Source organism: Cheilinus undulatus, linkage group 24 (assembly GCF_018320785.1).
Source record: "Cheilinus undulatus linkage group 24, ASM1832078v1, whole genome shotgun sequence".
Classification (NCBI taxonomy): domain Eukaryota; kingdom Metazoa; phylum Chordata; class Actinopteri; order Labriformes; family Labridae; genus Cheilinus; species Cheilinus undulatus.
The window spans coordinates 3,508,105-3,533,015 of record NC_054888.1 but is presented as its reverse complement, the minus strand read 5'-3'; the positions used below and the strand labels follow the sequence as shown (position 1 = coordinate 3,533,015).

The window sequence follows — 24,911 nt, the reverse complement described above, 5'->3', positions numbered from 1 at the left end:
TGTTTTTATTTACATTTTAAGTGTTCCAACTTTTTTGAAACTGGTTTTGTATATTCACTATAACACAAGACAAGATATTTAGCATTCAAACAGATAAACTGAACTGATTTTTTGTAAAGTTAAACACATTCTGAATATGATGCTTGCAACATGTTCCAAAAAAGTTGAGACGGGGTAAGAAAAGACAGAGAAAGCTATAAAAAAAACTCGAACATTCAACAGGTTAGTAGGTTAATGGTTAAAGGCATGCAGATAAAGAAAAAGGAAATGAAAGAAATCCAGAAGGGGGTAATTTTTTTTTTCACGACACTGCATTTATATATTTATTTATTTATTTACTCTATCTATCTTTCTGTCTATCTATCTATCTATCTATCTGTCTGTCTGTCTGTCTGTCTGTCTGTCTGTCTGTCTATCTATCTATCTATCTATCTGTCTGTCTGTCTGTCTATCTATCTATCTATCTATCTATCTATCTATCTATCTATCTTTTATCTATCTTTTCATTCTTAGATAAATGTTTTATTTTTAGCATTGAAATATAAAAGGAAGCACCATCTCATTTAAATACGGCAAGAAAACATTTATTATTTCCAGGTAATCATCTTAAAATTCAAAAGATACCGACAGTAGTCACGTTAATATCATCAAAGGATAACATAGAAGGAAGAGGGGATAATACTTACAGTAATTTAGGATGATAAAATCAAGTTTCCTTGGTTAACTTTTATGCTGCCCCCTCAGTTTTGTGAAACTTAGACTTATGTCTATGGCACTGATCATCACCTGGCAGCTGAGGGCCAAATCAGGCCCCCCAAAACTTTCTGTCCAGCCCCCAGAAGATCATTAAATTCAGAAAAGGAGAAAAAGAAGATGTTATGGTTTTAGGAGTGTCTTTTGGCTTCAAATGTCTGCAGCTGTTAAATCCATCCAAAATAAATGACTATTGAAATAGTTTTAAAATGATCTGATGTTGATCTGTTTTTACAGAAATTCACTCGTCATTCATAATTAGTAAATATATTTTTAATAATGGGTTAAGACTGGCAGAAATGTTGCAAAAATGGCCCGAGTAAGTGATGACAAGGGGTTAGAGAGTGGCAAAATGGGTTGTGGAGAGACACAAAGGGGCAAAAATGTGCAGGAAAAGAGGTAAAAAAAAAAAAAAACGGGGCAAAAAATTGGTAAAAGAGGAAAGAATGGGCAAAAGGTATAAAAAATGAGTTATTAGTTGTAAAAATGGCACAAAAAAGTAATTTAGAAAAAAGGTTAAAAAGTAGCAAAAATGGATACAAGGATGGCACAAAGGGGCAAAAAGTCAGGAAAAATGGTTTGAAAGGGTTAGAGAAAGAAAAATCGTTTTAAAGAGTCAAAAAGTGATCAAAAATGAGTTAAAAGTGGCAAAAATATTGCAAAAATAGCCTGGCAAAGTAGTGAAAGGGGGTTAAAGAGCGGGACACAGGAACAGTTATTGGCTGGAAAGTCGCAAAAATGGGTTAAAGAGTGGCAAAATGGGCAAAAGGGGCAAAAATTGTTTTAAAAGGGGCAAAAATGATCAAAAATAAGTTGAGGGGCAGAGAATGTTGCAGAAATGGCCAAATGAAGTAAGGAAAGGTTTAAAGTGTCAAAAATGAATCAACATCAGTGCTTAGTTACAGCTGTGGAGGGCCCATTATTTGGGATTTTCAGGGACAATTCTGTGGGCTGGCCTGTCTCTCTGTGGCCTGCTGCAGTATAGATAATAGGGATTGATCTCGCTGTAAAACCTAAAAAAATCCTGCGTTTTGAGAAGAAAATACAAATACTAACACAATAATATTTTAATCAGACCAAAATATTTATTTAATTTTTGTTTATTTGAAAGTCCGGCCCCCAGAGTCTCTGGTCTCTGGACTTCTGTCTGTGGTACGTCTATGTTGTGGTTGTAGGCTCCGTCGCCATCCACTAGATGGCGCTGAGTCCCAGGCCATGCAGTCGATCAGTGTTGTGTAAAGTGTCGATCGCCGAGTCATCGATGGGGGTTGTTTAACGCGCGTTGCAAGGACAACAGCCCTCACAGCATGAGTGCAAGACCCAGGTCAGCGTGGCTCCGAGAGAAACTTTAGTATGCATCACAAACTCTCACCTTTCTGTCACGATATTCGCTGTTATTTCAGTCTCAGCTGCGTTTAGTCGAAGAAGCTAAGCGAACGGCTAAGTGGACTTGTTAGCCTCTGGAGTAACGTCTGTGTCTGACAGGGGAGAGGAGGACGTCCGTCAGGAGAATACGGTAAAATATGTATTTAAAAAGCTCCTAAAAGTATATCATGTTTATATGAACAGCCTCTGAAATACATGACATTGTATTCTCTGCTTTCTTTGTTTCGTTTTTTTCGCCTTTTACTTACGTAAGGTAATAATGAGCGGTTGAATATTTAGTTTATCATTGATAAGAAGTCTATTTCTCCCTCTACCATTTGGTTAATGTAGTGGTAATGTTATTCAGAAAGGTGGCACCTTTTTAATTTACAACCAGCAGCTAATAGAGGTGCTTTAGTGAAGCATGACTCAGCGAAATGTCAGTGAAGTTCACAGCCTTAATATAGCAGAGACAGGACATACGAGTTTGTGAGGGGCTATAAGAGGATCAGCTGCTTTGTTAAAGACATATTTTCCATTGTTTAAGACTTAAACACAAGGGAGATTAGAGTTTTTTTGTACTGCTAGGAGCAAGTGAATATAAAAACATGGGAAACTGTCAAAAATACAGGCATAGTTTGAATAAAGTTGAAAGCTACAGTCACTAATACTGATGAATGATTAGACAGACTAGTAAACATGCAGACTTTGGTGTAGTTTTACTGTCCAGACCACCTTTACAAAACTAAATGGAGATCAAAACAGTGCAAGTCAGACACTTAATTACTCACTTACAGAAAAAGACACTCCTTTCTCAGAAAGCATTCATGAAAAACAAATTATAATAGTTGCAAAAAATATATTTTAAGAATGTGAGAAGTTACTGGTTGCGTTTACAGCAGGACATATTATTGTCATGGTATACATCAGAGTAAAAGGTCAGTTTAGTTCAAGATGAGGCTGCAACCTTTAAAAAGTGATCATGAGACCAAACCAATCTGGAGCACTACAACACCGCTGTGTGGTTTCTGATAGGAGCAGGAGCATTTTACTTGTAAGAACATGTTCGGATAAGTTTAGAAAAAGCTGCTTTCTGCAGGATTTGCTGGTTGCACAAGAAGAAATTAGTCTCTTTGGTTATTGCTGCAATCCCAGAACAGATTTTGGTCTTACTGTTTTATATATCTTTGGTTTGCTGCAGTAAAAGATTAGTACTATGCTCAAGAGAGCAGAGACTAAACTTCTCACACAATTACAATGAAGAATGTTTACTTTTCAACCTTCAAGTAGAGATGCACAAAATTTAACTTTCCCTGCTTTAAAATATAAGGATAAAAGCAAATTCATTTTATCTGATGTCAGTGTTGTACAGGTCTTATTCTTCAGTCTTTAAAATCTACTGTAATACATGGGGAATGAGGATGAATACAAAAAGGAGTTGATGTAGGCCTGTTGGTCCTGCTTAGAAATAAGTACATTTTTTCATACTTGCAGCAAATATTAACAGCTGATATTTCCAGACAGCATAGACCGATATTTACAGCTGCCGTATGCAGATAGATGAAGAAAATAGAGGCCAGTATTTAGATTGATAATTCTGAATTACAAAATACAAACTTTACAGCTGATATAAGCAAATATTAACAGCTGATATAGGCCAATATATACAGCTGATATAGGCCAATATTAACAGCTGATATAGGCCAATATTAACAGCTGATATAGGACCAAAATATAAACAGCTGATATAGGCCAATATTAACAGCTGATATAGGCCAATATTAACAGCTGATTTAAGCCAATATTAACAGCTGATATAGGCAAATATTAACAGCTGATATAGGCAAATATTAACAGCTGATATAGGACCAAAACATTAACAGCTGATTTAAGCCAATATTAACAGCTGATATAGGCCAATATATACAGCTGATTTAAGCCAATATTAACAGCTGATATAGGACCAAAATATAAACAGCTGATATAGGCCAATATTAACAGCTGATATAGGACCAAAATATAAACAGCTGATATAGGCCAATATTAACAGCTGATATAAGCCAATATTAACAGCTGATATAGGACCAAAACATTAACAGCTGATTTAAGCCAATATTAACAGCTGATATAGGCCAATATATACAGCTGATATACGTCAATATTAACAGCTGATATAGGCCAATATTAACAGCTGATATACGTCAATATTAACAGCTGATATAGGCCAATATTAACAGCTGATATACATCAATATTAACAGCTGATATAGGCCAATATTAACAGCTGATATAGGCCAATATATACAGCTGATATACGTCAATATTAACAGCTGATATAGGCCAATATTAACAGCTGATATACGTCAATATTAACAGCTGATATAGGCCAATATTAACAGCTGATATACGTCAATATTAACAGCTGATATAGGCCAATATTAACAGTTGATATACATCAATATTAACAGCTGATATAGGCCAATATTAACAGCTGATTTAAGCCAATATTAACAGCTGATATAGGACCAAAATATAAACAGCTGATATAGGCCAATATTAACAGCTGATATACGTCAATATTAACAGCTGATATAGGCCAATATTAACAGCTGATATACGTCAATATTAACAGCTGATATAGGCCAATATTAACAGCTGATTTAAGCCAATATTAACAGCTGATATAGGACCAAAATATAAACAGCTGATATAGGCCAATATTAACAGCTGATATACGTCAATATTAACAGCTGATATAGGCCAATATTAACAGCTGATATACGTCAATATTAACAGCTGATATAGGCCAATATTAACAGCTGATTTAAGCCAATATTAACAGCTGATATAGGACCAAAATATAAACAGCTGATATAGGCCAATATTAACAGCTGATATAAGCCAATATTAACAGCTGATATAGGACCAAAACATTAACAGCTGATTTAAGCCAATATTAACAGCTGATATAGGCCAATATATACAGCTGATATACGTCAATATTAACAGCTGATACAGGCCAATATTAACAGCTGATATACGTCAATATTAACAGCTGATATAGGCCAATATTAACAGCTGATATACATCAATATTAACAGCTGATATAGGCCAATATTAACAGCTGATATACGTCAATATTAACAGCTGATATAAGCCAATATTAACAGCTGATATAGGCCAATATTAACAGCTGATATAGGCCAATATTAACAGCTGATTTAAGCCAATATTAACAGCTGATATAGGCCAATATTAACAGCTGATATAGGCCAATATTAACAGCTGATATAGGCCAATATTAACAGCTGATTTAAGCTAATATTAACAGCTGATATAAGCCAATATTAACAGCTGATATAGGCCAATATTAACAGCTGATATAGGCCAATATTAACAGCTGATATAGGCCAATATTAACAGCTGATTTAAGCTAATATTAACAGCTGATATAAGCCAATATTAACAGCTGATATAGGACCAAAATATTAACAGCTGATATAGGCCAATATTAACAGCTGATATAGGCCAATATTAACAGCTGATATAGGCCAATATTAACAGCTGATATAGGCCAATATTAACAGCTGATATAGGCCAATATTAACAGCTGATTTAAGCCAATATTAACAGCTGATATAGGCCAATATTAACAGCTGATATAGGCCAATATTAACAGCTGATTTAAGCCAATATTAACAGCTGATATAGGCCAATATTAACAGCTGATATAGGCCAATATTAACAGCTGATATAGGCCAATATTAACAGCTGATTTAAGCTAATATTAACAGCTGATATAAGCCAATATTAACAGCTGATATAGGACCAAAATATTAACAGCTGATATAGGCCAATATTAACAGCTGATATAGGCCAATATTAACAGCTGATATAGGCCAATATTAACAGCTGATATAGGCCAATATTAACAGCTGATATAGGCCAATATTAACAGCTGATTTAAGCCAATATTAACAGCTGATATAGGCCAATATTAACAGCTGATATAGGCCAATATTAACAGCTGATATAAGCCAATATTAACAGCTGATATAGGCCAATATTAACAGCTGATATAGGCCAATATTAACAGCTGATTTAAGCCAATATTAACAGCTGATATAAGCCAATATTAACAGCTGATATAGGCCAATATTAACAGCTGATATAGGCCAATATTAACAGCTGATATAGGCCAATATTAACAGCTGATATAGGCCAATATTAACAGCTGATATAAGCCAATATTAACAGCTGATACAGGCAGATATATACAGCTCAAACAGGCCAATATTAACAGCTGATATAAGTCAATATTAACAACTGATATAAGCCAATATTAACAGCTGATATAGGACCAAAATATTAACAGCTGATATAGGCCAATATTAACAGCTGATATAGGCCAATATATACAGTTTATATTGGTAGATTCAGAGCAGATATAGGCTGATATTTATGACTGTTAAATGCAGGTGTTTTCAGCTGATATCGGCCAATATTAACAGCCAATTTAGGCAGATATTTATGGCATATTTATAGATTGAGGTTGGGTGTGATGTTTTTGCACATCTTGTATATTGCATCACTCATATCCTTCGCCTTGTGTTTGAAGGAACCATAAATAATCCAGTATCGTAACTTCCTGTCTTGCTGGCAGTGGATAGACTTTGTTATCCATATTTGTTTATTTTGATCTTAAGCGTGCTCTAGATCGTGTTGTTTAGTGTCAGCTTCCATCTATTATAATAGTTAACAACAGTAGATCTGCCTCTCTCTCTCCTCAGCTGCAGCCATGGGTTTTATTCAGAGCTACTGTGAAGCCAACTCCTCCATCTCCCACACCTGGGTGGACCAAGGCATCGCCCCCTGCTTCTACTTCACCCTCGTCCCCTCCATCCTCCTCACCATAGCCTTCTTCCTTGGCACCGTGCACTGCATCTGCTACCAAAAATACGGCACAGCCATGGAGCCCAAGTTCATCCCTCGTTCTCGCCTCTACGGCCTCCAGCTGGTCATCTCCATCCTCCTCCTGCTCCAGTTTCTCGGCGGGATGGTGTGGAGAGCTGCCAGTGGAGGAGAGCTCCCGGGTTACGTGGTTCTTTACGGTTGTTTCTCCATGCTTGGCTGGGTTTGGGCGATCACTCTGCTCAGGACGGAGAGGCGCAGGGTGTTGGTGATGGACAGAACGAGGGGCCACAGTGCAGCTCTGCTGCTGTTCTGGGCCGGGGCGTTTTCAGCGGAGAACCTCGCTTTTGTGTCCTGGTACAGTCCACACTGGTGGTGGGGTCTGGAGGACGATCAGCAACAGGTAGGCTTAGCTAAATGCCAACAAAAAAGATAAACATGTTGTTTTACCATCACTGCCTTAAACCCACAAAACTTCGTCACAAATATGACTGATATTTACTGCAGGTACAGAGCAGTTTTAACAGTCAATATGTTGGTTGTAAATATCATCAGAAATGAAGATTACATCCTGCATGCCTAATAAACTGGATATTGCAATGTTAATATTTTCCACCATTGTACAGCTATGTAAGCAATCTACTCCTTTAACTGTTGTTTTAGATAACAAATACAGATGTTGGTGTTTCATAGAGCCGGTTTTTACTGCAGAAGTGAGAAGAAAGAGTGATAAAACATCTAAATCACAGTACTTTGTGGTTATTTTTCTGTCAAGATAATCACTCTGTTGCTCTGTGGTTGTATAGCACAGATTTATAACCAAAGTATCTCCACACACTTTAAGAAGACTTTACTCTCTGTTATGTTGTTTTTAAAGAAAACACCCAACATTAATCACCCACCATGAGCTCAGCGCTTAGGGTCATAAACCTCCAGCAGAAGCAGACTCATAGTGAACTTCCACAGCTGAGTATGTAGGAGATGAACAAAGGGACGGAGGAAAAGCAGCAAGAGCCGAAGGAGACAGAGAAAGAGAAGATAAGCAGAGCAACAATAATGATCACAATACATTTCTGACTGTCCTGGCCATAAATCCATCTCAACCTTATTTAACATGCAAAGTTTATGTGCAAGAGCATGTAAGTCACGGGTGTCAAACTCAAGGCCTGGGGGCTAAATCCGGCCCATGGTGCAGTTATACTCCGTCCACCAGATCATATGATATTTTTATCAGAACTGGCCCACCAGTATGAGGTCTGCAGATTTCCTCCAGTATAAAAATGTAAACTTAACCTTGAAGATTTAAAATATCCTTGTTGAGTCATAAAAATTAGAAAAAGTAAACAGTAAAAATATTTTGTTAAAAAGTCAAGAATGTGGGGAAAAAATTAGTGTTTTCTCTATATTTTCAATTTTGCATCTCACAGTTATGACTTAAAGTTATGATTTTGACTTTTTATTTCATATTTAAACCTTTAAATCTTATAACTTTGACTTTTATCTCATAATTTTACCTTTTAGATTCATAATTTTAAATTTCAAATCCTATTTAGACCTTTTAAATTCATGATTTTGACTTTTATCTCATGTTTTGACCTTTTTTTAACTCCTAGCTGTAACTTTTATCTCATTTTTTTTACCTTATAAAGACTTGATTTTTTTTTTATCTCAGTTTTTTGACCTTTTAAAGTCCTGATTTTGACTTTTATCTTACGTTTTGACCTTTTTCAACTCCTAACTTTAAATTGTACCTCATTTTTTTTACCTTCAAAACTCATGATTTTTAATTTTATTTCATATTTTGACATTGAAAGTCACGATTTTGATGTTTACCTCGTATTTTGACTGTTAAAAATTATTATTTTGAATTTTATCTCAGTTTTTGACTTTTAAAATTTATGGTTTCAATATTCTTTATCATATTTTGCCTTTTAAAAACATTATTTTGACTTTAAATGTCATGTTTTTACCCTTTAAACTTATAAGTTTGACTTTTTATCTCAGATTTTGAGTTTTTAACTTATGTTCACCTTTTAATCGCAAAATCATTTTCCACAAGTTTTTTACCCCCATAATTCATTGCTGGTGAAAATAAGGTTGACATTTTATGGTTAAATATCGACCCTGTTAGGCCCTCAGGTTAGACCCAAGTCCAGAATCCGGCCCCTGCTGTGACTGGGTTTGACACCCCTGTTGTAAGTTATTTCCATCTTCACAGGATATTAGAGGTAGTTACTGTGATTTTTATATCTGGTATTTAATAGCTTAATTAGGACGGTCTGAGCATGCTCATCATCCAAGGTTGGCAGGTGCCAAAAGGACCAACATGAAGCAAACAAAAACCTCACTGCAAGGCTCCAATGTCCAAATAATTTATTGCACCGGAGCAGAGATGTTCCTGCAGTGATGAAGGACCTGAGTTCATTCGCAAACTGACAATTACAAAACTGCCTCCTTGAAGTCAAACGTTAGAAGCATCTCAGTCTTTTTGTCTTCACATTTATAAAGAAATAATAATTTAAGAATTCACATTTTATTTGGTTCTACTCCACAGTGAGGCTGTCGTCTAATCCTACAGTTTCAGGGAAGTAAAGGCTCAGTGAGTCATTTCAACTGTTGTGCAAGTCTTATAAATCCCCTGGATAGCATTTGACATGTGCATACCTGATGCAGAGCTGCTTTAGACTCAGGGTTAACTTCTCGTCAATGATCCCCATGTTATTTCCAGCCAAAGATTGTTAACTGCATGTTACTCACTTTGAGAACAATCAGAACTTTGTCTTTCTGAATTCCAGAGTATTTAGCCTTATTTCAAGGAGTCTGCAAGAGCATTAGAAGCATATTTTTTGCACATTTTTCTACAATGAGAACATAATTCTGAAATCTGTCTTTATTGCAGAGTAATCTGCTTTTTGTAGGTGTAGCTTTTTGGATTTACAGCACGTTTCCCAAACATATCGGCTTATTTCATGACACAGGCACGAGAGGTTGCTGCTTTAGAGAACATGTCCTGCCAAGTTTGACTACCTTTAGACTCAGTATATTTTCTAAATAAAAAAAATAAGCAACTTGCATTTTCTTCTCCTGTTGGCAGAAAATTTCTCCAGTTTTTAGGGACTTTTTCTTCATTTTGTCTGCTTTTCTTCTAAGTGAGACATATTTTTTTAAGTGTGCCACGAGCTTTATCCAGGTCACATGTGCAGCCTCTTTCTCCGGCAGCTCAAACCATCATGCAGCATGTTTTATGCTCTTTATCTCCATTCCTGTCTATTCAGCGCTAAAGTTGATTTTCCTGCTGTTGTTTGAAGGAAAGCTTATCATGATCCCTTATCAATATCTGTCTCTGTAAATGTTTTATAGTGTTGATGGTGCTGTGCCGTTAATCAGGCTACAGCGTGGTTATTTATTAAGAACAGGTGTGTCCAGAGCAGTCCTCATAAAGCCAGGCAGTCGTTCCTGTTTTAAGTAAAACTATGATACACCCAGACACACGAGCAGGCATGCAAAATATTCACAACACCACCACAAGGCTCATTTCTGCTGAGTCACTGCTTCATGTGACTCACATCCTCTAAGCTGCACGCTAACCAATCAGATCATAAGACCAAACATGGCCCCGCCCACTCAGTCAGAGGTTGAGTGGTTATCAGCGTGACTTTAAGAAAGTTTTAGTCATGTTTATCCATCTAAAGCCTGAATTATTGTTTTAGAATGAGGAATATTTTCACTGAAACAGTGTTTAATCCAGGATTTTACTGAAAAAGTCTCTGCTCAGAAGAAACATGTCATTAATATTTCAAAATGTGAGAAAAAGGAGAAATGTCTTTTTTCTGTGATTAATCATATTAAAATTTATTATCATTTGATAGCCTGATGTCTTTAATATAAACAGGGTAAGAAAGGAACATTTTTTTCACTGTTGTGCATAGGTGTTCAATTCAGTCCTGCTTGAAGTTTGCAAAAAACTCCACATGAAAGCCAAGTGGGCTTCTCACTCGATTGCTTAATTTGTCCAGGCGGCCAGCTCTGTGAATCATCCTGTTGTGCTAAACTTCTTGCATTAGAGAGTTCTGGAGGCCACTGTGCTCCTGGAAACCTTCTGTCCAGTGTCTGAGTTATGCAGCTCTGCAGCTTCTTTGACCTCATGGCTTGGTTTTTGCTCTTATATCATTGTCAGCTGTGAGGCCTTCTATAGAGAGGTGTGTGCTTTTCCACAACATGTCCAGTCAGTTTAATTTAGCACAGGTGGACTCCAATCAAGGTGTAGAAACATCTCTGCAAAGATTCAGAGAAATGGGAGGAGCCTGAGCTAAAGTTAGTGTTTCTGCAAAGGCTCTGAGTAATTCTGTAAATCTTTTATTTCCGTTTTTCATTTTTCATAAATCTGCAAAAACTTCTAAGAGTCGGTGTTCACTCTGTCATGATGGGGTACTGAGTGTAGATCAGTGATACTCAACCCGTGGCTCTGTAATGTCTTAATTTGAAACACTTTTCCCATTTTTGACACTTTTTTTTGACACTTCAATCCTGATTTTTACAGTTTTTTGCCCCTTTTTTGCCACTTGTCGCCCATTTAAGCTGCCTTTTGCAATTGAATGCCACCCATTTCCCATTTTGACACTCTTTGATGCGTCTTGCCCATTTTAGTCACTTTTCACTCATTTTTCGCCTCGGTTTTGCCACTGTTGGACCATTTTTTGCCACCTGTAACTCATTTTTTTTCCACTTCTCACCCATTTTGCCACTTTCTTGCCCTTTTTCGCCACTTTATCTGCCCATTTTTGTCACTTTTCTCTCAGTGTTTGCTGCTTTTATCCCTTTTTTGTCACGTCTTTTTGTCATCTTTCATCCATTTTTGACACTTTTATCCTGCTCTTTGCAATTATTTGCCCCTTTTCTCTCTATTTTTTGCCACTTCTCACCCATTAAAGCCTTTTGCAGTTAAACTCCAATAATTCCCATTTTTCCACATTTTTCCAGTTTTTGCCCATTTTAGTCACTTTTTTTAGTCACTCATTTTTTGCCTCGTTTTTACCACTTTTGGACCATTTTTGCCACCAGTAGCTCATTTTGCCACTTCTCGCCCATTTTTGCAATTTTTTTCCCCATTTTTGCCACTTTTTGACCATTTTTTGCCACCTTACACTTATTTTTTGGTCACTTCCCAACCATTTTTGCCACATTCTGCTCTTGTTCGCCACTTTTCTCCCAGTGTTTTGCTGCTTTTCGACCACTTTTGCCACCTTTAACTTATTTTAACTGCCACTTTTCACCTCTTAGATTGTGGCTCTTTTTTCAACAGACTGCACTGTAAAGAAATTGAAAAAAACTTTCAAAGCCATCCCAGCCTGAAATCTCTATAATATCTTTAAAAGGGTTTCTCCGCTCTTCGGCTAATGTGTCCTCATACAGCAGTGATCATCAGTAGGCCCCCCATATCTCCAAATCGGCCACCAGGAAAATATCAAATTCAGGAGATGTGCAGAGGAAAAACATGTTGTGGTATTTTTTAATAAATTCTTTTCAGCTTTTAAAAGAACTCCAGAAAACTGCGATTAAAAAGAAATCTCAGGAACGTCTTTATGTTTCATCCATTTGTCGGAAATCTACCTGTCAGCCATTACTAGCATTTAAACAAAAACATGTTAATCAGACCATTTAAAGAAAATTCTGTAGTTTATTTGAAAGTCTGGCCCCCAACATTCCTGTGCAGGAAAAAGCTGGCCCTTGTACAGATGTAGTCGATGATCCCTGACATACCGCATGTCCTCACCTCCCAACTGCTCAGGATCGGATTTGATGGTTGTAGTCTGCATAGGATTGCAAAACCAGAATGAGACAGCAGAAAAAATCCTACATGAACACGTAGAGGACAAAAAGTGCTGCATTGACAAAAACATAAAGTTCCTCATTGGAGCTTCAGTAATAAAGAGTGGTTAAAATGAGAAGACATAAGTCACGAGACATTTAAAGGCTAAAAACTTCATTATGTTATTGACGACTCTGGTGGATAATAAAATCTATCATATAGCAGGTTTACTTTGATAAATTACTGTAAATATTGTCACTAGTAATCCCATGAGGCACCTTTTCCAGCACATTAGGACTCCATACATTCTTGACATGATGTTTGAAGTAAAGATCACAGTCTTTCCCCCGTATGGGCTCTTCTCATTCACAGCTTCGTTCTGATCATTAAACTCACATCTCCCCGCCTTCACAAGCTGTTCAACTGCAGCCTAGTGTCCATACTGATCTTATTTTACTGTCTATGAACCCCTCAGGTGCAGTTTGCGCTGTGGCTGATGCGCTACATCTTCAGTGGGCTGCTCTTCTTCATCGGTCTCAGAGCTCCTGGGTTGCCCAGGCGACCGTACATGCTGCTGATTAACGAAGACGAGCGAGACGTGGAGAACAGCGCTCAGGTAGTTTGAGTTATTTCCTACTGAACTCGAAAAAGCTGAAGAATTTGACGCCACAGTTGTGCTCTTCTTCCACGTTGTGTTCAGCATCTGTTATTTTTCTCCACTTCAGAGCCTGCTGGGCGGAACAGGTGAGAACGATTCCACCTGGCAGGGCTTCAGGAAGAAAGTCCGCCTGCTCGTACCCTACATGTGGCCCCGGGGAAACCACCTCCTTCAGCTGCTTGTCCTCTTCTGTCTGGGTCTGCTCGGAATCGAGAGAGCTATTAACGTCTTCGTGCCCATTTACTACAAGAACATTGGTGAGTGAGACTCATATTTACATAAACCTGGAGGCTCAGATGTCTTTAGTTTCCTTCCAGAGCTTTTTCTTTGTTCATATTTGATGCACATTTTTATCACTTTTAATACCTTAGAACCACACACACCAAATGGCAGATAATATTCCCTCTTTTGAACTTAAGCACCTCCACGTGGCCAGAGAAATATTTCTTATACCTAGAAACATTGTCTGAATTTTAGCCATCTGATTATTCGTCTGATTTACCTTCTTTAACCTTGACCTAAATCCTTCTTTATCTGATTTCTTCTTCGTTTATGTCTTTGTCCCTCTCTCAGTGAATGAACTCACTGATGGCAGCAGCTGGAACACTGTGGCTACTACAGTGTGTGTTTATGTCCTGCTCAAGTTCTTCCAGGGCGGTGGAGCAGGTAAGAAAAAACATAAATGTTGTAAATATAGGACATGTTTATGACAAAATGAGGGAGAAAAGATGTTAAAGGGGCCCAGCTTGCCTTTTAGCTCAGTTTAAGATTCTTGAGGGTGCGGTGATTTTGTGCTGCCATGTATTATACCAACCAAGATTTTATGCACAAAGGTGCCTTTTCTTGGTGGAGTACGATGAGCCAACCAATACAACCTGGATGAAGGCGTCCCAGACCACCTCTGTATGAAGTCTGAGCTGGCCAAATGTTTCTGTAGACCAGTGATACTCTACATGTGGCTCTAGAAACACTTTTTTGATGATTTGTGGCTCTTTTATGGCTTAATTTAAAATATTATTCCCCAAAAAAACCTTAAAAAGGGAAACTTTGACCTCAGAAATTATCCATTTCAAGTAGCATTAATCAGTTTGTTTCCCACGCCCGGCTTTAATTGTCAACTTTTATTTTTTGTCTGTATATTTCCATTGCCCTTATTTGCAATTTTTTGCCACTCTTAATCTATTTTTACAGCTTTAAGGCTATTTGCCACTTTTTTTTGCCCAATTCTGCCACTTTTATCCAGTTTTTGCCCCATTTTCCCCAGTTTATGACTCTTTTATCCTGCGTTTTGATATTTCTGACAGTTTCACCCATTTAAGCCGCCTTTTGCCAATAAGTGCCACTTTTTCCCCCCAATTTTGGCCACTTTTTGCTGCTTTTTACCCATTGGTTTTGCTGCCTTTTGCCCATTTTAGTCACTTTTCACTAGTTTTTTGTCTTGTTTTTGCCACTTTTGACCATTTTTGCCCCCTGCAACTAGAGCTGGGCAATTAATTGCAAATTAGATTAAATTGCAATATGGCCTGCTGCAATTTTCAAATCGCAGAAGTTGCAATATTTCTTTAACTTGAAATGTGTCAAATTACCAGTTTAATAAATCAATTTTTGCAGAGAATTTATGCTTATTATGCAAATATTGAGTGTCAGTTTTTTATAATGGTTTACAAAAATCCTCTTTTTAGTGTTTTATGTATGTTTTTCTTAATCAAAATGAGTGACATAAATATGATAATGCCCTTAAACAAAGCAAATGACATCACTTTTGAAATATGACCAAAAATAGTTATCTCATTCTAAAACTGATGAAGCCTAGCGTTACTTCACTACAGTTATACCCCAGCTGTGATCAGCTTCACCTCCTCCACCCAAGCTGCCTCCTTTATAGCTTAAAGCTTGTTGCTCCCTTATATTCACATTCATGCTGCTATGGATTAATTGCTTCGGAAATAATTTAATTGTTTTCAATACACATGGTCTTATTTATGGAATTATTTATTGCTTGAATTTGTCAGAAAAAACAGGCTACATAAGATTAACTCAAGAATAATCGCATATTAAATCACAATATTTGGGAAAAAAATTGCAATTAGATTATTTTAGCAAATCGTTCAGCCTCACCTCTCACCCAAATTTTGCCAGTTTCTGCCCCTCTTGCCACATTTTTCTCCCCATTTTTGTCACTATTTACCCAGTTTTTGGTACTTAATGCCTACTTTTCCCCTTTTCACCTTTTATTGCCACTTAACCCATTCTTGCCACTTTTCACCACTTATATTGTGGCTCTTGCAAAGATATTTTTCAACAATTTGGCTTTTTGGTTGTCCAGGATTGAGTAACACTGCTGTAGACTGAGGTGCATCTACACAGAGCATTAACGATGACCATTTGGTGTCTGAAAGCCCAGCATGGATGTGAAACCCTTTTAATGCAAGTCTAAATGTGACGTAGGTCTGTTTTGTAGTTTTAGGACTCTGAGAATTAAAGATAAGTCAAGATCTCAAGAAAACATCAACAAATTCCTCTTTATTCCAGGAAACAGTGAAGCCAATACAGAAAATTGTCAGTAAAACACACTGATGCTTGAATGTTGGGGGCTACTGGAGCATAGCAGCCTATTTTTAATTGGTTTATGCTATCATCAGATTGTTTAAAATACATGCTTGAAAGAAAGCTGAAATGAAAGCTTTTTTTGCATCCAAACATCACTTATGCATTTTTTTAGATCAATCACAACACTGAGTTTTCAGTCATTTTTACAACCAGTCATTTATCTGAGTACAAGAGAAGAAAAACAAGAAAGAGAGCATTTTTTCAACATTTTTCTGTTGTATTAGGAGTTACTTGATGCAGATGAATGCTCAAAAAAGATTTGAATAAGGCACATAAAGAGATGGCATGACTACATCAAAACCAGATGAATTTGAGCCAAACCATTAATGACAGTATTTTCCCTACAGTTCAATCTTTTGTCGATCACATCCCTGCAGCCATCAGGGTTTCTTTCATGCTCCTCTCTCTCTCCACAGGTGCCTCTGGGTTTGTCAGCAACATGCGCTCCTTCCTGTGGATCCGGGTGCAGCAGTACACCAACCGCGTGGTTCAAGTGCGTCTCTTCTCTCACCTGCACTCTCTCTCTCTGCGCTGGCACCTCGGCCGCAAGACGGGCGACGTCCTGAGGAGCATTGACAGAGGAACCTCGTCCATTAACAGCCTGCTCAGGTAAGATTTACAGTTAAAGCTAAACTTAAATCTTTTTCTGGATACACAGACCCCCAAATCTTCTTCTTCTGCTGCATTTTAAAGGTTGTTTTCCTCACAGCTACATCGTGTTCAGCATCTTTCCAACCATCGCTGATATCGTCATCTCCATCATCTACTTCATCACTTATTTTAACGCCTGGTTCGGCCTGATAGTCTTCGTCTGCATGGCGCTGTACCTCAGTAAGCTGCTCCACTATAACCGTGTATTTATCCATCATATCCAAAGACAAGCATGTGAATTTAGCTTAAATAATGTGTTTCCATCAGCTCTGACAATCATCATCACTGAGTGGAGGACGAAGTACAGGCGAGACATGAATCAGCAGGACAACAACGCCAAATCGAAGGCTGTGGACTCGCTGCTGAACTTTGAGACGGTATGTTAAACATTCAGACGTCCACCTTTATTTTATCTAAGAAAATTCCTCTTATCTGTTCTATTTTGTTATTCAGGTAAAATATTACAATGCAGAGAACTACGAGGTGAGCCGGTTTGAGGATGCCATCCTTAAATATCAGGTGAGCCAACAACAATAAAAACAGGCTGGTGGAAATCCAGGAGTGAGGTCACAGGCGTTTCTCCTGCCTCTCTTATTAGAGTTAGATTGTCTGAATTTGATCAGGTCTTCAAAACTTTAAGATAGCTCAAACTTTCCAGAGGATATTCATTTTTTTACTTTAGAATTGTGGTCTCAGTTCCTTGAATTAGCCTAAAATGTCTAAGCTAAAATGCCATTTTTTTCCAATACTTCATACTTAAGATTTTTTTCCATTACATTGAAGCAAAAAAGAAAGAAAGAAAATAACAACAAATTGATCCCTTAGAAAATGAAATGAATATATCTGACAGACACATAAGCTGTAAAATACAAAAATAAATAATTAATGGTAATAATAAATGATTACATCCGTATACAGCACATACAAGCATACATGCCTATATACATTGGTTCATATGTGTCCTTACAATAATAAGTATGAAATATAAAAAATACATGCCAACTTGGAATTTCAGGGAGAGGCTTCTGAGAGAGATATTACATCTAAAATACCTGTACATTAAAGGTGACATTGGAACCATTTAAAAAGTAAAAAGTCACAATTCTGCTTGGGTTAGAGGTGATGTTTCGACTTTTGATTTTTGATGCCATTTTTGATCTTAACATAAACTAATGCATTCCTTTATGTTGAGATTTATGATAATAATAATACACTTTATCTGTATAGCACCTTTAAAAACAGACGTTTACAAAGTGCTTGGATTTCATTTTGGACTACTAGCTTTCAAATTTTAAAATAAGAAGCAAATTTATTTGAAATGTATTTTATGTAAATTAGTTTAGGGGCAGTTAAAAAACAGTGGAATTGTGTAAACATACTTGCCCTTAAAGGCTGAAAACCCAGAATATATAATATATGTATGTATTATTTATCTATAATATAATACAATGATATAACAATGTAATATAATAATAATATAATATAATATTGTAATATAATATATAAATTGAACAAAAAAATTGACATGTATATCTCAGGTTGGAGTAGTTTTAAAAAGACTGACTTAATTTAAGTTGAAAAAAGCTAATCTCTATTATTTTTACAGCGTTTTTTTTTTGGGAAGGGGACATTTTTTGTCATTAAGGACAAGTGCTTTTGGATTAAAAGGGTTTAGTGCAGAATTTCTGGTTTGTATTAAACAGATGATGTGTGTTGTAATTAACATTTATAAGATGTTTTTTTTTAATCAAATCAGTTTTAAATAATAAACTAGTGCATGAAGGACTTAAATTGTGTCTTAATATTTTTTCTTCTTCTGATGTTTAGGTGTCGGAGTGGAAGACCCAGGCGTCCCTGGCCTTCCTGAACCAAACCCAGAACCTCATCATCGGATCAGGTCTCCTGGCCGGCTCGCTGCTCTGTGCTTACTTTGTGACTGAGGGAAAGTTTCAGGTAGCTATCACTTCTCTCTGCTCTCTAGAATAAGAAATGTCAACTTTCCACCTCAAAGAGGTTTAAAATAATAGCAGTTATCTTCCACTGATTCAGGTGTAAAGAGTGCGATTTAAGGTGTTCCATCAAGTAAAAAACTGTTTTAAAAAAACGGTTTTATTGTAGGTTGGAGACTTTGTTCTGTTTGGTACCTACATCATCCAGCTGTACACCCCCCTCAACTGGTTTGGGACCTACTACAGGTAAGAAGAGGCTCTATTTACCTGATAATACCATGTGATATGTTACAAAACAAAACTATACAATACGATAAAAACAGCAGGCTGTTTGCAGTAATGTGATCCTGAATGTGGGGAGGAAGGGTAGTATTCTACATCTCTAAATGGATCTATATGCTGCAATTATCAGCAGAAAATTCCTACCTACCTCGAGTACAATCTCTACACTTTACAAAAAGGCTTTTATTCCACAGTTTAACTTATTTACCTGGCACACAGGTGATCACTGCCACCAATGACTGAGTCCTGCAGACCGTCTAGTGTTATCTAGTCAGATGAAGGGAGACCAGAGTCTGGAGGGGTTCAGTACTGAACTTAATAAAATCCTCATTTTGTCACAGATGTGCCAGCAGTGATGTAGGGGGGTGAGGGTTCTTAAAATTCATCCAAGATGTTGGATTAATATTCCTTAAAAATTACAAAAATCCCTGTCCACCTTTTAGCTAGAACATCCTGTTGTAACTCTGCCTTTCCCTCATAAGACATATTTAAATCTCATTTTTAAGCCTTTAAAATTTTACTGAATTATATTTTGAACTTTACATCTCTAGTGTGCGTTTTTGTTTTATTTAACCTTTTGGCATCCCTTTAAACAACTACACACACACACACATCCCTTGGGGACTTTTTCTGTACCTACTTCAAATGCTACAATTCACAATATATTATTTCAAAAATAGTTTTATGTTGTTTTTTTTTCTTGTTATCACTTCCAGCTCTGATCACGAAATAGCAAATCTTTGGTCATTGTCATGATTTTATGTGTTTTAAATCATCTTTAAATGATGAAATCAATTACCACCAACATCAAGTTTTATGCATTTTTAATTTTTTGTGCAGTGTCCAGAAATAAGTGGAAATTATACAAAAGATGTTCCCCAAGGAAACATTTTGACCCCTGCTTTATATGGTTAAATTCATAGCTTGTTTTTTTAATTAATTGATTTTTTTTTTGTAATCACCTCCTCACCTCACCTCAGTTCTAATCATGACATAGCAAATCTTTGGTTATTTTTTATTATTATAATGAATAATCAATAATTTGATCAAGTTTTTGATCAGTGGGTGATTGATGCGGTTTGGCAGCGAACATATACCTGCAGCATATCCCCAACAGAATGCATTGGAGTGGTGCTTCAGAGATGCAATTTCCCAAATCTAACATGTAGAACCCAAGTTTATATTTATATCAACACCCACAGATATTTTTTATTTCATTTCTTTATGCCTTTATTTCACAGAGCTATAAAAAAAATCCCATAGTAAGTGTGTCTTTTAAGTCCCTTACGGATACACGCTTGGCCCAAAAAGAGTAATGGGGCCATCTAGTGGTTAGTAGAAAAAAAAATGCAAGTCTACGGTCCCCTTTCAGAATTGGAACACAGATAATGGCAGTAACAGTGGTACATGGTATTGCAAATTTGCAACCAAAATAAGCGATTATAATGGGTTTAAATGGGCGAGTTTTGTCCCCAAGGGGTGTATACGTGAGTATTTTCCTTTGCACAATACCAGACTGGTCAATGTAATGATTTGGCTTGAAAAATTAAAAATGAGCTAAAATACACATCTTTGTGCAGTTTCATGTCAGTCGCATCTACAGAACACAAACTGGTTTAAGAAATCCTAAACAGAATGCAGAGAATGAGCCTAGGTTTACCTAAGGGTTAAAGGACTTTTAATTTTGTCCTTCTGCTCTTGTGATTATATTTTTGTCTCTTTTACTTTGTTTCATAACTCTGTAAAGTAGCTTTTAATTACAGCAGTCTGAAAATGTGAATACAAATAAAGACTTTGTTTAGAGAACTGGATTTTCAGTATTTGAACTTAAATAAAAAGATCTCCTTTAACATTCTTCGCTTGTTTTCTCCTGTTCTGATTTTAAACCGTTGTCTCTGTGTCTTCGCTGCAGAATGATCCAGAACTCGTTCATCGACATGGAGAGCATGTTCAAACTTTTTGAAGAAGAGGAGGAGGTTCGTCTGATGGCCAGCCTTTGGTTTACACTGTGAACTCCAGCTGAATGAAAATAGTTTTCTTTATTTTGTCTGTAGGTGAAGGACGTTGTCAATGCAGGAAATTTTCTGTACAAACTGGGAAAAGTGGAGTTTGAGAACGTTTACTTCAGCTACACTAATGGGTATGTTTCGCTTCTAGACTGTGTTTATGTCTGAAATAGTGATGAATTACTTTCATTCTGTGAGTCTAAATTTGACTTTTCTTTTACAGGAAGGAGATTCTTAAAGATGTTTCCTTCATTGTTCTTCCAGGACAGACCGTGGCCCTGGTAAGACGAAGGAGAAACTGAAACCTATCATTTATTTACACTGAGTATATTCTGTTTCAATCTTACAGAGTTCTGTTCTCTCCAGGTCGGACCATCCGGCTCTGGAAAGAGCACCATTGTTAGACTTCTTTTCCGTTTCTACGATGTTCAGGGAGGCTGCATCAGCATCGATGGCCAGGATATTTCAAAAGTAAGGGTTCAGCACAAGAATAAGCTCCTGGAACGGCTTAATTAAAGCACAGCAAAGGCACTCATCTATGAAAGTTAGAAAAAATATTTAAATGAAAAAGTAAAAAGCATTTCCTGCGCAGCAAATACAACCTTTGTGATCTTTATGCATCAGGAACCTCAACAAATACAGCCAAATGAGCCCTCTTTGATCAAATATAATTAGATTTTATATAATAAGCCTGAAATTATAATGAAAAATCTGCTGTAGAGCCATCAAAAGCTAAGTAGCATTCAAAGGCTGTGTACAGCATTTTATGTATAAATAAAGACGTCCAGTTGATGCAAATCCTCTTAAACAGCTCCAGAAAAGAGAAACCATTAAAAATAGATGCTTTATTTGTTGTATTTTATTGTTTATAAAAAGAAGAGAAGAGGCATGTGTAGTTGCAGTTTTCAATGTCTGGAAAATACTGCATCTTTTTGTAATCTTCCCTCACTTGTGATACCAAAATTCCAGGGAAAAATCAGGGAAATAGAGGGTTTAATCATCAGAGGCTAAAAAGCATGTTTTCCTGAGCATTGTGCAACATTTAATTTGTAAATGAAGTCATCCAGTTGCTTCAAGCTTGAATGAATCCCATGTTATATCCCTCTTCGGATCACCAGGAGCAGTGGGAGCCCAGGTTGCGGCTTCTCTTTGACACCTATAATCCGTTTTCCGTCCTCAGGTGAAGCAGACGTCTCTGCGAGCTCACATCGGCGTCGTTCCTCAGGACACCGTGCTTTTCAACGACACGATCAGGGAAAACATCCGCTACGGCCGCATCTCTGCCAGCGACCAGGAGGTGGAGGAGGCCGCTATCGCTGCCGACATCCACGACAAGATCATGACTTTCCCTGAAGGTAACACTGAGATCAGCACTGCTTTTTCATGGTGTCTCTCTGAAATTTAAGCTGCACATCCACCATTTATGATGAATCATTTCAGAGTATTAAATACCCTCAGATGTCTGTGTGTGAAAGAGGAAATGTCAGATCTTAATCTCTAAAAACATTTCTGTAATCTGTTTATATTCTCCTGCAGGTTATGACACCCAGGTGGGAGAGAGAGGTCTGAAGCTGAGTGGAGGAGAGAAACAAAGAGTGGCCATCGCCAGAACCATCCTCAAAGCTCCACAGATCGTCCTGCTGGATGAGGTGGGATTACCAAGAGAGGAGAAAAACGCCGGATCTCATCAGCTCACATTTGCCTTACTCAAGTTTTAACATTGAATGTTTCCCTGCAGGCTACATCAGCTCTGGACACACAGACGGAGCGAAACATCCAGGCCTCGCTGGCTAAAGTCTGCTCGAATCGTACAACAGTGGTTGTTGCTCATCGGCAAGTCATGCATTCAGTTTGGTTTATTTCTACGTCCCTTCTAATGGAGAGGAAACATTTCATCCACTAACTTGTGTTTGCTTCTTCTTTTTCATTCAAAGGTTGTCTACTATAATCAGTGCGGACCAGATTTTGGTGATCAGTGACGGGCGGATTGCTGAGCGAGGACGGTGAGCGTGCATTTTTGGTCCTACACTCATAAAGTGCATCCTCTTTTCTTCCGTCTAACTAAAAGTGACTTCCTGCCGTCCTCTGCAGACATGAGGAGCTGCTGCTGAAGGGAGGTTTGTACGCAGACATGTGGATGAAGCAGCAGCAGGCCCAGGACTCCGACTCCTCAGACACTGAAACCAAAGACAGAAAGTCTGAGAAACTTCAGCCGCCATCGACGTCTTCAGGCCGCCACGGCCACTGAATGTGATCTGGAGTTTTATTTTGAAGGAGGACTCCACATGAGTCCTCACTAAAGTGTTAAAAGTTCATAAGTAGTTTGGGAACACTCAGAAGATGGAGATGGTATTTATTTTTAGGAAGTTTAAACTGAATGTGCAATGCAACGTTAGATGCCTTCATGTGGTGACACCATGAGCTTTTCAGGACTTTAGGTATAAAATGCACTTCTGCCAAATCAACGTTAGTCTATGCTGAAACATAACAAGCATTTTCTTTTATCAGGGTCATTTTTGTCTGACTTGATTTAAATTATTTAAAGATACAAAGGGAGAAAGAAAAAAATCTTTAATCACGGCATTAGGCTGCTACAGAAGCTGCAGAGGATTTTATTGTTTTGTTTTAAAGGTTCTGCTGTAGTATTTAAAGAGACGTTTGAAATGTTTGATCACTAAAGTAAAGCTGGGGTACACTGCTGGTCTGACCACATGGCAATGGTTTATAAATACACAGAAAGTTGATGTGTTATTCAGCAACTTTCTGACTTTTTAAACGCTGTTTTAGATTGGTTAATACAAGCATAAGTGGTAAAATCAATGTTTCCTAATCCTCTGTAGTTGAAAATGATCGGCCGTCCTCATGGAGGATATTTTGACTTGGATATAAAGGAACCAAGTAAGTGATTAGCTGGATTTGTGTTGAAGTTCAAATATCTTTGATGAAAAGGCGCTCAGATGTTTATAAAATCATAATAGTGATAATTATTCTCATTTAATGTCATCCTGGTGAACAAGTATACAAAGCCATAGAGGTCATTTTACTCTCAGAAATAGCCTGTCTTTGAATTTTGTATTCCTACCTCACAAAGGTATCGTTGAAGATTATTACTCTTGTAAATATTTTGCTGTTGAGTCTTGTTCTTATGAGAAATTAAAGACTTTGTTTTTTATTCCCATGTCTTTCAGTCTAATTATTTAAAATGATTTTGTTTAAAACCGTGTTGAAGTACAGGTAAACTCTGTGCCAGTAGGAATCACAAATTATTCTTTTACTTTGTTTTTTAAATTTTAGTTCAACTAAGGGAACAGTAGAGCTGCAAGTCTGTCACCAGGTTATGTCGTCACTTTAATCTCAGAAAGCTGACATTTCAGATTTGTTATCAGATATCTAACATTAATCTAAGAATTATGACAGTATTCTCATAAATCTGACATTAATCTAAGAATTATGACAGTATTCTCATAAATCTGACATTAATCTAAGAATTATGACAGTATTCTCATAAATCTGACATTAATCTAAGAATTATGACAGTATTCTCATAAATCTAACATTAATCTAAGAATTATGACAGTATTCTCATAAATCTAACATTAATCTAAGAATTATGACAGTATTCTCATAAATCTAACATTAATCTAAGAATTTTAATTATAATCTCAGATTTCTTTTTTTTTTCTCAGAATTTTGCAATTTACCTCAGATATCTGATTTAAATTTCAGAATTTTGAGTTTTTCCTCAGACTACTGCTTTAATCCCAGAATTCAGACTTTTTTTTCTCAGAAATCTGATTAAACTCAGATTTCTGATTTTAATCTTGGAATCCAAAATCTTTTGTGGGGGGGGGGGGGGGGGGGTTCTAATTTTAATCTCATAATTCTGCGATCAGTGTCTTATATCATAGTTTTTAATCT

General features: G+C 37.0%; 1 protein-coding gene across 1 annotated transcript; it reads left to right on the top strand.

Moving 5' to 3' along the window:
* Window positions 1–2,015: 2,015 nt before the first annotated feature.
* abcb6a (ATP-binding cassette, sub-family B (MDR/TAP), member 6a) lies at window positions 2,016–24,165 on the top strand. The gene is made up of 20 exons (XM_041782217.1): window positions 2,016–2,269; window positions 6,908–7,431; window positions 13,313–13,453; window positions 13,563–13,752; window positions 14,069–14,161; window positions 16,522–16,714; window positions 16,815–16,936; window positions 17,024–17,133; window positions 17,210–17,275; window positions 18,584–18,709; window positions 18,875–18,951; window positions 20,900–20,963; window positions 21,042–21,127; window positions 21,217–21,274; window positions 21,360–21,464; window positions 22,174–22,348; window positions 22,530–22,642; window positions 22,732–22,826; window positions 22,928–22,996; window positions 23,085–24,165. The coding sequence occupies exons 2-20, from the start codon at window positions 6,916–6,918 to the stop codon at window positions 23,239–23,241; spliced, it is 2,556 nt and encodes an 851-aa protein (XP_041638151.1). The 5' UTR covers window positions 2,016–2,269; window positions 6,908–6,915; the 3' UTR covers window positions 23,242–24,165.
* The last annotated feature ends 746 nt before the right edge of the window (window positions 24,166–24,911 follow it).

What these genes read in the sequence shown, in the direction of transcription:
- abcb6a (XM_041782217.1), top strand. Translation starts at nt 6,916, where the DNA reads ATGGGTTTTATTCAGAGCTACTGTGAAGCCAACTCCTCCATCTCCCAC. An exon ending in ATGCCATCCTTAAATATCAG is followed by an intron (nt 17,276 to 18,583) that starts GTGAGCCAACAA and finishes TCTGATGTTTAG; the next exon opens with GTGTCGGAGTGGAAGACCCA. An exon ending in ATGGCCAGGATATTTCAAAA is followed by an intron (nt 21,465 to 22,173) that starts GTAAGGGTTCAG and finishes TTCCGTCCTCAG; the next exon opens with GTGAAGCAGACGTCTCTGCG.